The sequence below is a fragment of the Sphaerodactylus townsendi genome, linkage group LG01 (assembly GCF_021028975.2).
Source record: "Sphaerodactylus townsendi isolate TG3544 linkage group LG01, MPM_Stown_v2.3, whole genome shotgun sequence".
Lineage (NCBI taxonomy): Eukaryota > Metazoa > Chordata > Lepidosauria > Squamata > Sphaerodactylidae > Sphaerodactylus > Sphaerodactylus townsendi.
Genome location: NC_059425.1, coordinates 187,287,394 through 187,299,469, shown reverse-complemented (window position 1 = coordinate 187,299,469; position 12,076 = coordinate 187,287,394). Strand labels below are relative to the sequence as shown.

Here is a 12,076-nt window from a genome sequence, read left to right as displayed (position 1 = left end):
CTGTGCGGAAAAGGGGGCCATAGGCCCCAGGGCGCTTTGGGGGCGCATTTTTGCGTATGCAAAAAGGCGAGGTTGCCTCGGTCGGTCGGAGAAGGGGTTTGAGCCACACCTGGGATGTTCAGACCGAGAAGGCAGCCAAAGGGCGCTTTCCAGGGCACGCCGATCCATCCCTAAACCCAGGCGGAGTTCGTCTTCCCCGCCGGCCCGAAAACTGGAAGGGACAGGAAGAAAATTTCTTAAAGTGCTAATTTATTTTTTAATGTCCAGTCTCTGCTTGCGGGGAAAAGCCAAAGTGCTCGGTCTGGCAACAGGCAGCAGCCGGGCTCAGGCTGGAAAGACCTCTACACGCATCTTGGCACGGGCTTCCCTCGGAAGACGCGTTCACACGAGCCGCGGGGGCTTCAGGGCTACGGTTGGGTCAGAAAACGCCACGGCCCTTTTAAACCTGGAAGGCTCCCCAGAGAATTTAGAGGGGGGGGGGTCCTTCCCGCCTCCTCTTAGAAGAGGGGGCGCTGCTCTTAGCTGGGGGCCGCCTCACCTTTCCAACGGGTCCCAGTGTAAGCTGGGGGGTGTGTGTGTGTGTGTAAGGATACCCCCTCGGACCCCCAAGCCGCCCCCTCGAGAATTTGCAACAGCTCCTGGGTTGGAAAGTCACAGAACTCAGGCTACTACAATGCAGATGCCCTCGCTAATAGATTATGCTTCCTCCCATGCTAAATGTGTGGATCCCACCCAACACGTGCAAACCAAGCTTGCTAACTGCACCCTTTACACTTGGTAACAGGCAAATGGTTCTTTCTCCCACCCTGGACATTCCACAGGTATATATCCTCCACTTGCTTTACTCCCATCTGAAGATGCCAGCCACAGATGCAGGCGAAACGTCAGGAGAAAATGCTACTAGAACACGGCCATATAGCTCGGAAACTGCAGGGCACCCCAGGGATTCTTGCTGTTAAAGCCTTCCACGATACATTCACAGGACTCAGTTGCACATGGGGGAGGGGGGCCAAGTCACAGCAGCAAATCCTTCACACCTGAGGGTTTGGGCTGTCCTGCCGTTTAGGATCGCGAGCTTCTGCTGCAAAGCGTCGCGCCGTGGAGGGTTCGCCCCCAGCAACGCTTGCAAACGCGTTAAGCCAGACGAGGGCAGCGGGTGCTTTTGCAAAACCGGGCTCCCACTGGGCCCAGAAGACACCAGCGAGCAGCAGGCCGCGCCTCCCCAGTTCCAAACCGTTTGGGATGAACTTTGCAAAAGAAAAAAAAAAAGAGTGTGTGTGTGTGTGTGTCAACCTGCTTTGCAATCTCAGCCTCTGTTCAAAAGGAGGGCGCAGGCAGGAGTTTGCCGTTTGGAACGTCACAACCGCCCCTACAAAAAACGCGACTAAAATTTCTCCTCGCTGACCCCGCGTGGTTCGGGCAGCCTCCTGGGCTGCAACAGGGGGCGGGGGGAAGGCTGTCCCAATAAATATTGGGGGGTTTCCTCTCCCTCCCGTTTTGCAAGTTTTTGAGCAAGAGCGTTCGGGGAAAAGTTCGACCCCGGCGCAGAAGTTTGGACCTGAGCCGCCCCTTCTCTGCAGACCAGCAACCAACCTTTCCGCTCGGGTTGGATCCACGGCTCGGATGCAACAAGGGGTTAAAAAAATCACACACACCCCCATTTTGCAAACACGTGTTTTAAACTCGGGGCTAAAGCGTCCACCGGAAACTTTCTGGGGCGGGGGGCGAGGGGAGGCGGAAGGCTTGCCTGCCTCGGTCACAGGCACCTACGAAGGGATTGTGGCCCACGCCGTATACCCTCCCTCCCCCCGCTCGGATTTCCGGGGCTCCGCTTATTTTCTGGGGGGACGCTCGATTCCATGCAATACGGTACTCTCTCAAAACGCACCATCAGCCCACGAGGGGAGCCGCTCCAGAAGCTCCAGCGCGCATGCGGCGTTGCCTAACTTTTTTTAAAAAGGGGGGGGATCGCAAGAGGAAAACAGGCCCCACCCTCAAATCAGAACACCCGCCGAACTTTCCCTTTGGAGCCTTTCTCTCTTTGCAGCGGAAAGAGGCGGCTGCAGCCCGCCCCTCTTTGCAAAGAAGTTTCCCTACCGTCAGTGGCGGCTTGCCATGGTTGCAACTGGCAATCGCTGCAGTTTGCACGGGCAAGTCTCCCCGTTTGGTTTTTGCAGCGGGAAGAAACGGCCGCGCGCCCCTCTTGCAAAGAAGTCCCCCCCCGCCCCCGCCGCCGCCGCCGCCGCCGTCGTCGTCATTTGCAGCGGGCAATCCCCGCCTATGCAGTTTGCAATCGCCGCGTCCGGCAACACGTGCGGTTTGCACCGTCGCGCGCGGGCCGCTCTGCCCCGACTTCTATTGAAAACGCACGCCCAAAAAGGCAGCCGGTTTCCGGGGAAGCCCGGCCCGGGCCGCGGCGAGAGAGAGCGAGAGAGTGGCCGGGGATGGAAGGCGGGCGCCGTTTTCCCGACTCCCCGAAAGATGGCAGTCGAAGCTGGCGTTCCTCCGCCTTCCTGTGCCTCTGCAGCGGGGGGCGGCGAGGAGGGGAAAGAGAGGGGGAGAAGCGGCGGCTCCGGGGGCGCGGCAGAGGGAGAGGGGAGGGGGCAACTGCTCTGGTCGGCGACTCAGCCTCTCCGGAGGATTTTAAATACAGACCCGGCGCCCTCCGCTGCGCGCACTTTGGAGAGGTCGCCTTTGCGCGCCTGGCGGGGGCCAAAAGCGCTCCCTTCCGCCCCCCTCCCTGGAAGGAGACATCGGTGAAGCAGCCCCCCCCCCCAGGCAAAATGAACTCCCAGCGGTGGAAGGTTTTCGGGGGGGGGGACAAAGAAGTGGAGCGAGTGCGCTTTTTTTCCTCCCCCGCTCCGGAGAAGGGAACGCGGGGCGCTGTTGCGCGCGGGAAACCTCGGCTGGGGTTTCATGCCCAGATCTGCGTGCGTTTCAAGCCGGGGTGAATGGCAAGCTGGGTTGGCCAAAAGGACAAAACGTTCCCCCCCCCCCTTTCTCTCTCCCTCCTCTCCCCCCCCCCCCGTTGCTGCTTGGGCTTTTGAAAGTGGGTAGCTAGGAAACAGCAAGCGGCCCGCGAAGGCGGAATTTCCCAACGTGTAAAATGTTCTTAGCGGGGCCCATTCAGCGGGCGCAATAAGGCGTGAGGGGGAACTAATCTCCCCATTTAAATGTTTGTGGCAATTTTATCTAAATGAATTTTAATGCTAAACGAGGGATAATTCCCTATTTGTAACCCGTTTATTTCTCTTTCCTCGGCCTGCAGAAAGCCGTCCAACATCAGGCGGGGAACAATCGCTTGCCCTCCCCCGCCCCCACCACTTTTTTCCAAATGCACTCGAGGCATATTATTCATTAATGTGTTATAATTGCAGCCGATGAAGTGTCCGGGGATGGAGCAAGGAGAGATTGGGTTTTTGCACGGTAGGTTTTTGTCCCCCCTCCTCCCCAAAACTTGAAATATGCAAAATGAGTTGCATTTAGTATGAGGGGGGGGGGGCAGAGTTGCATGCATTATTTCTCTTGGCGGCCTGCAGATGGGGGCTGCTGGACTTATGGGAGTTCGCAAAGGGGCAGTTTATTTCAAGCTGGGTTTTTGAAAGGAGCAATTGAAAAATAAGAACTGCATTCGCAGCGTGGGTGCAAACTGCCAGCACTTTTTTTTGCCATTTACCTGGGTGTGCACAAGTTAAAAATTTGACTGCTGGGTTTTAAAAGGGGGGAACGGGTGCTTCTAGGCCAGGAGAGAAAGATGGGAGGACAGCATCAGACCAGGAACCCAGAAGTACTCCTTGCTGCTAGCTACCCAGGAGCGACCAAACCTCCCAGGTGAGGCACCTTTTCGGTTGGGGTTGAAAAACCCAGTGAGATCTAAGGCCGAAACTTTAGCACTTCATGAAGATGTAAATTATAGTCATAAACTGTAGGTCTTTTTTAAAAAGGGATCTTTATGACCACTCTGGATGAAGACGTAGTTTAAAAATGAACACATGGGTTAGGCCTTGGGATTTCAATGGCATTACTCCAGTGGTGAGAGAGAGCAGGTATACAGAGCGACATTTATCATCAGACATATAGGATTGTGCACTGGTGAGAAATTAGTTCTGGAGAAATCCAGCCCTGGAAAAGATCCATACAGGTAAGCAAAGGGTGAGGCGTGTAATGCTCCAGAGACAGGTAAGATCATCCATCAAACCCTGCCTAGTAAACCCACAAAACAACCTGGACTTTTCTTTTCAATAAAAGAAGGGAATTGTTCAGGGCGGGTTTATGGGGTGACATCGATTTGAATGGCAGACTCCGCACAGTTTTCTCACCACCGGCCTCTTTTGTGCACACTGCTCTGTCACTCCTAGCATCTTTTTTATTTAAGTTTTTGAAATAAGCATGCTTTAGCAAAAAATGTTTGTACCTTTGTTCCAAGCCTCTTGGGGGACACTTTTTAACAGGTGTGATTTTATTGAGAAGAAAATTATAAGGTATTGTATCCTAAACATGTTATTTGATTCTACTTAACCAGTTGGCTGCAGTGCAAAGAGTACAGCTGTGCTGGGAAATGGGTTAACGGTCCAGTCTGCAGCCAATCACAACACAGGATTTATTTATGACCATTAGATTTTTTTAAAAAAGTCTTGCCCTTGTGCTACAAACAGTTAATGCACAAATGCTCATTTACTTGAATGTAGGGAAATTTTTTAAAAAGTGCTACACTTTATAGTAAATCTAATTTGAACAGAAGTTTAATCCATTTATTAAAATAATTTAACTCAAACGTCACCTGCGATTCATTTGAACAAGATGCAGTTTTTTTTTTTAAATCCCATCCAACGTCAGGCAGTTAAGTCTCCTTTATTGTCTTAAAATCTGAACATTTTATAAGTTTTAATGATCAGACTGAAGATAAACCGGGCCAACCGGGCAATATGATGACGTGCTTTGATTCTGTTGAACCAGTTGGCTGCAACGTACAAAGTGCAGGTTAGAAATTAGTTCCAACAGTTGCTTTTTAAAAAAAGGATTTAAAAGTTATCTGGTGTTGAATGCTAATTTCAAAAAGACAGATGGGCATGCTCCTCGAAATCGCTACAGATTTGGGGGGGATTCGGGACAGCGGAATAACTTTTTCAAGTGGGGAAGCAACGTGACAAAAAATAATTTGCTTTTATTTTAGATTCAGATTTCATTACTGCACTCAAACTACTACAACTCGGGCTTCGCGTTATTGTACAATCCAAACAGTTTCAATCAGAAACTCTAAGACTCAATGTGCAATGATTATTAATAATAATTCGCTCCTTGGTTTCTTGATAGAAAAAGGCTATCAACAAGCATTTTTTTTTGTTTAACCACAACAAAAGTATAATTAGCTTATCCCACTTAGTAAATCTGTATGCATGCCAACTCATACCAAACTGCTACTTTTACCAAAAAAAAGCAATAATACAGTTCATTTTTCCAGTCCTTTTGTTTTTTTTTTTCGTTTTCGTTTTTTTCTTTTTTTGCACAAAAAAAGTTTTATTTACAATGTATACATAATATGCTCCATGATGGGACTATGGAAAAATGCACGAATGATGCTTTGCCCAAAAAAAATAAAAAATCGACGTGGTAAAAAATAACTCTTCAGTGTTGTTGGTTTTTTTTGGAGGGGCATAAAACAGGAAGTGATGTCGGCGGTGTTGGCAGCTGCTTCATGGGGAGGAGACGACGCTCAGATGTGACAATTATGTTCAAATACACTTTTCTCCTGGTTTCCATCCCTCCTCTGAATCTCCTTAAGACAGGGCCTGCAACAGCTGATTAATCATTGTTGAGGACTGCCTTTTTCCCCATCCTTCCCGATTTACATCTGTTCAGGCCAATTCAAATATGGTGAGTAAATGAATTAGACATGCAAATTCACGCCCCAGGCTAGAAAAAAAGGGGGAGGGGGGAGAAGAAGAGCAAGAAGAAGAAAAGAGAGAAATACAGAGTGCATGGCTAAAATCCTAGGAAAGAAGAACTGTTCTTCTGCCTGACGTAGATATTTTTTTAACGCTCTAAAAATCTGCAAATAAATCGGGGTTTTTTTGTCATTTGCAGGGCAACTGTAAGGCTTTTTTCTTATTTTTTTTTCTAACGTAAGGAGGCTTCTGGAGGAATTGAAGAGCTATGGAAACAACACACATAGTGTGGAAAAAAATTCACATTTTTTTCTTAAAAAATCTATAAGAAACAACGTAATATGGATAATAGAATAATAGCATTTTACAATATTCCACTCTGTTGCCTTATATAGTTATTTCTGCATGTCCCTCAGACGTTGAACTGGTTGCGGTGAGTTTCATCCTGCTTTCCAAGGGTCCCTGTAAAAGACGAATTAGAATAGTTCCTTGGTCCAAACGAGATGCCAAGATCGGAAATCCGTCAAGTCACTGCCGAAGCGACGACATTCAACCCTGCCGTCGTTGAAGATAAACGTATATTCCCATAAGCTACTGAGCATGAATGTCCATGACTTGTCCACTCATTGCTGGGTCTCCTGTGTTGAGCATGGTGGGGCTAGTTGCTGACATCGGCATTCCAGGGTGGGGTGGCCCCCCATGCATCATCATTGCGGGGTGGTGTGGGTGTCCAGGAATGTATGTATGCACTGGGGGGCCGTGGCGCAGCTGAGCCGGATGCGGGGGCATCTGGGGTGGCGTATAACTTGGCTGTCCCATATTCATGCCCATTGGACCACCCCGAGACACGTAATCCCCGGGCATACTTTGTAGTCCTGTGGAGAAAGAGAGAAAAGAAAGAAATACTCATCAACTTTAAACTCAATTCACGTAAAAGGCAACGCAGCTTTCTCGGAGTTCCACAGAGGAATAACATTTTAGCACATGAGGTCCTTGGGAATACTCGGACAATGTTTGGAATGCACTGACACAAACATTTGTTTACAGTTTGCAACAAAGAGAATAAACGTGTGAGTTACTTATTCCTCCACCGCCGTAACATTCAGAAAGCAGAATGCTCGGTTCGAGCTTAGCGCATGGACATGGTATGGGAATATCATATTTTAACATTGTGGTGATCAATGGCATTCTGCGTGACCTACTGCACAGACCAAAGAGGTGTCTTCCCTGAAAAAACCACACACAGATTTGCTTCTAGTGGCTTTCATCATACTGAAAACAGTTGATATGTGTGTGGACCACAGGGGACGCTTGACACTGACTGCCTCTGTTATCCTTGGTTCATTCTCTAGAGTGCTCCACCGTCTCCCTTCTTTTTATGAACACGTTTTTCTAGTACGTCAGGCACAGATAGAACTGAATGTGGTTGCAAGAGAGAACTACGGTAGCCTGATGGAGATGGAGCTGTTCGCGTGCTCATCCGCTGAACAGGAAGGGAGCGGGGTCACGTGTGTGCTGGCCCCGCTCCTGGTAATTGCCAAGTGGTTTGCAGGGGGCGGGCGCATGTTGATGCTCTCGTCCGCCCTTCCCTGTGATTGGCAGTGCTGTTTTTTAAATGGTGCTGAAGATGTGTGCTGGCGTTCCCTCCATGTGCCCACCCTGTGAGGACCTATTGGCCATCCCACGGAGGCGGGGCTAGTGCCCTTGTGCCCATTCTCCCTCCCTGTGTGGGGGACGAACCCGCAGACAGATGGGACATCCGCATAGAGGGTTTGGGAAAGGAATCATCGCGAGTTTACTCCGCTTCGATAGTAAAAAAGGCAGTTTGTGAATCTGAAATGGGGGGGAAGTGAAAAAAATTACGCCATGTTTTGTCAGCCCTACGCAAGGTATCTGCATTATTCAAGGAAGGCCTGATATGAAGCTGAAATGGATAAGATTACAAAGGACGATGGTTAAATCAAACCTGTTTTTTTTAAAAAAACACACACATAAAAATCAATAACAGTTATCAATTAATTCCTTCCCTGTGATCATTCACGTCTGCAGCGGGGGAAAGAGAGAGAGAGAGAAAGAGAGAGAGAGAGAAAGAGAGAGAAGCGGGAAAAGAGAGCGATACAGAATTCAGTCAACCTTTCAGTGATTTTTTGAGAACAATAAGAAAAAATTGGGCCTGGGACAATGAGCCCCCCTCTTTCCGTGGGCCTCGGCCTTCTGCATGGATTGCTGGCATTGATGGGAACTGACAGGTGTATTGTTTCTGAGAGCTATAAGCTCCATAATCATCCAGGGTGAAAAGCATAACGCTATTGCTAAGCAGGTTCAATTGGCTTTAGTTCTAAGTAATAATGTGCCGCGAATGCTACGAACACCTTGGAATCAGGTCTCCAGGCTGGAGCAACAACGGAGAGAGCTGCTTAATCTAGCCTAAAGGAACATTTTGGAACTTAATGAAAATTGGTTATAAAATGTACTGTACTCACAGCTGTTTAATAAAAAAAGGATGATTTTTTGGGGGGTAATAACCTATTAATTTAATTGGTCATGAAGCATAAAATACATCATTTAAAATTTAATTGACCTAGAAAGTTAAGAAACAATATTTAAATTAACTTGAGCGAGGGGGGGGGGGGGGAACAGTCCACGATGAGGTAATAAGCCGATTGCGTTCCCCGAGCTGAGATGAAATGTTTTCACAACTAATAGATTTTTTTTTTGAAAGCCCTTATTTTTAAGCCGCGCTGCAGAGGAGACGCAACTGTGAAAAACCCATGGCTTTGGCCATCAAATGGTATGTTAATGTACTTGGGGAGGGGGAGGGCCGACAAGAGGCTTGAAAACAAAACAAAAATCTCTGCCCTTAAGTTCCGGAACCATGATTCAGAAACATCTTGACATATTTTTAAAATGTATTGCTGTTTCCAGGTGGTCAAACTTACATTTATCCCCACCCCCAAATAAGGCTTTGGATGATGTGTGTTTGTGTGTGTGTTATGCTTCTCTCTCTCTCTCTCTCCCCCCCCCCTCCCCAACGCACACCAAATAGACAAGAGCAAGAAACTGGGGCAGGGTTTGTGCACTTATTTCTCTGGGCCTGCGACTGCAGATTGTATTAATGCTCTCTATTTTTGTATACTGAATAAGTCAAATCCATTTGTCACACTGCTAGTGATGGCATACTTAATTTGGATATAGTCAATTAGCCTGGGCTAAGCTCTATAGCCTGCTGTGCGCACCTCTATTTTGTATTCTCTTTTTCACCTTTGCCCCGCGTAATCCCATTATGACGGAGGGACAAAAAAAAGAGAGAGAGAGAGAGAGAGAAATAAACTTTTTTTTCCCCGGAAAAAAAGTAACTTAAAAAAAAATCCGACAACCTTCCTATCCTAAGCAAAGCTTTTAATTAAAAGGAAAAGAAAAAGAAGTCTCTGTTGGTCTTTTTCTTTTTTTTTTCTTTTTGGTGTCTGGCAGGTTAGTGCAGAAATGTAACTCATGCATCAACTGTGGTTAGACAGATTTATGACACTTCGGGGACGTGCTCTTTCCTCTCCGTGCACGGCTGCAGACTGCTTACATTTTGCAAATCAGTCTGTTACTATGACAACTCCACCCCGCTCTCCTCTTGGCTGTTTCTTGTTTTGTCATGTGGTCAGTACTGTATAATAGGAACACACAGGGATAAATGTATATCACATACAGTGCTTTCTAAGCCCGGAAAGCTTGATCGAAACAGAAGAGGCAAGAGAGAGAGAGAGAATGCAGAGACTGAGGAGTCCATGGAGAGACACATGAACAAGCATGAAGATATGGGCAAGGTGAAATGCAAGGAAAAACGCCAGGAAAGGGAGGGAAGGAAAAATAAACACCCACCGCTGGAGCAAAGTGAAGATAAAGACCCCGTATGTACTTACTTCCCCCTGGCTTTGCGATTGGTTAACTAGATGAAGGTTACATGTAGTGCCACTGCCCTTCCATGCCCATATTCATACTCATGCCACTCATAGGTCCTAGAAGGGAGAGAAAAAAATCCAAGAAGATGCCAGAGAATGAGCAAAGTCAACAGATAGTGCCAAAAGACCCTTAAAAAAAACACAGATCCCAGAGGGGGTCAGAGGAATGTTCAGAGAGAGAGAGAGAGAAATGAGAGAAGAGCTCTGTCTTGTCCGGGTTTCTATTATTATTATTATTATTTTAAGGCGGCGTCGAGAAGACAGGCAGAGAGCGAGGCAAAGCGAGCGAGGTAGAGCAGGAAGCGAGGCAGAGTTCACCTGTGGTCAAGTACGGTGGTGCGGCACGACGGACATTACAACTCGGGAGGGAAGTGCATTGCATCGTGACACTCACCTGGCGCTCGGATTCCCATGTGCTGCTGACCATCCATCACAAAACCTCCCATTGGCTGTCCATCTGGGTTATAAGGTGTTCCTTGGCTGACTAAAAAGGGGCAGGAAACGGCTTAATATCGCTTGGTAAGGAAAAACCGACCAGTCGTCTTGGAAGAAAACTAAGCAGTTCATTTCGAGACATGCCTGAGATTCAAGTCATTACTATAGAACTCCATGCTGGCTACCTTAAATATTTTTTCCTCCCCAATCACATCATCTTGATGCCTTATGGCAAACAGTTACAGAAAACTCGGGCCCCTTCCGCACATGCAGAATAACGCACTTTCAATCTACTTTCACAATTGTTTGCAATTGTTGCTATGCTGCACAGTAAAATCCAGCTGCAAAAAGCATTAAAAGTGGATTGACAATGCATTATTTTGCATGTGCGGAAGGGGCCTTGGATCTGCCATTAGCCCTATCCCAGACCATGAAGGAACACCACATACAACGTGAGTGATTCTGCTTCCCTCACATGGCTGTAGTGACACCAAAGACCAGGACTTTAACCTTTGTGAGCCTGTGGGCACATTTGGCATTCAGAAAAGTGGCCATGTCCACAATGTGGCTGCCACAAAATAGGCGCCATGGGAGGCGGAGCCAGCTACAAAAAAAGCTGCCACGGCTTAACTTCAATCACCCAGGAAAGACCCTTGTGCTCTGGTGGCAGCGGCGGTAAAAGCTACGTTTTAAAAACATCTGCAGAGCCAATCGAATCTCCAGCAGCCCCATCTGGCTCCACCCACATTCAAAAATACTTGGTGGCCATCGAGAAAGGAACCGGCAAGCCCCCCATTGGTGTTCTCTGGCATGAGGAAGCAAAGAAGACACGTCCTGTCGTCGTCTGCCTGCAGGAGTCCAGAACCTGCTGTTTCACTTGGCCTTTCCCACGTCTCTGGGTGTGCTGACTTTCCAAGGTTAGACCGTATAAATCAACTTAAAACATGGAGCCAATCCTGCTGGAGCCAGGAAATCTAGGAAAGGCCTGTTGTTGATGCAATATCAGGGAATTGTTCCAGCTCCAAAGGCTGCCAAAGGCCCTCTCCCCATTTCCATTCCCCTTTAAATCAGTAGATCGATCCTCGCCAAATGGAACAAGGATCCCACACGCTCGCTCGGGAGGTCTTTGTTCAGATGAGTAGCAGGCCGACCTCTTGGATTTGGACAGTGTGTTGAAACCCAGAAGCAGGTGGCTAATATGTAGGTATTGGGCTTAGAAATGTTTGCCAAATGCATACGATGCAGTCGGGAGGAAATCAGTAAGGCCCCTTCCGCACACGCAAAATAACGCATTTTCAAACCACTTTCACAACTGTTTGCAAGTGGATTTTGCTATTCCGCACAGCTTCAAAGAGCACTGAAAGCAGTTTGAAAGTGCATTATCCTGCGTGTGCGGAAGGAGCCTAAGATTCAAGGCCAGCTGCACCTTACAGACGAGATTTTTGTGGTATAAACCTTGTTGGTCTCTAAACCTCTACTGGACTCAAATCCAGCTGTTCTACAGTAGGCCAACATGGCTACCCTCTGAAGTAGCGGTTCTCAACCTGTGGGTCGCAACCCCTTTGGGGGTCGAACGACCCTTTCACAGGGGTCGCCTAAGACCATCAGAAAACGATCTTTTTCTATTTTATATATACCAATTTTATGGTTGGGGGTCACCACAGCATGAGGAATTGTATTAAAGCAGGGCTCTTCAAACTATGGCCCTCCAGATGTTCATAGACTACAATTCCCATGAGCCCTACCACTTGGCCATGCTGGCAGGAGCTGAGGGGAATTGTAGTCCATAAACATCTGGAGGGGCAT

The 12,076-nt window shown here is 47.9% G+C and overlaps 1 protein-coding gene across 2 annotated transcripts in view; it reads right to left on the bottom strand.

The window, feature by feature from the left end:
- Positions 1 to 5,144: 5,144 nt before the first annotated feature.
- MEIS1 (Meis homeobox 1) overlaps positions 5,145 to 12,076 on the bottom strand; it is a 229,257-nt gene continuing 222,325 nt past the window's right edge. Inside the window, exons 11-13 of one of the 2 annotated variants that reach the window (XM_048501626.1) lie at positions 10,230 to 10,319; positions 9,797 to 9,892; positions 6,621 to 6,760 (exon numbers count right to left, since the gene is read on the bottom strand). In XM_048501626.1, coding sequence (XP_048357583.1) covers positions 9,834 to 9,892; positions 10,230 to 10,319 — 149 coding nt within the window. In that variant the 3' untranslated portion in view covers positions 6,621 to 6,760; positions 9,797 to 9,833. Of the gene's footprint in view, positions 6,761 to 9,796; positions 9,893 to 10,229; positions 10,320 to 12,076 lie in introns of both variants that reach the window. The other variant, XM_048501620.1, reaches the window with a different exon arrangement.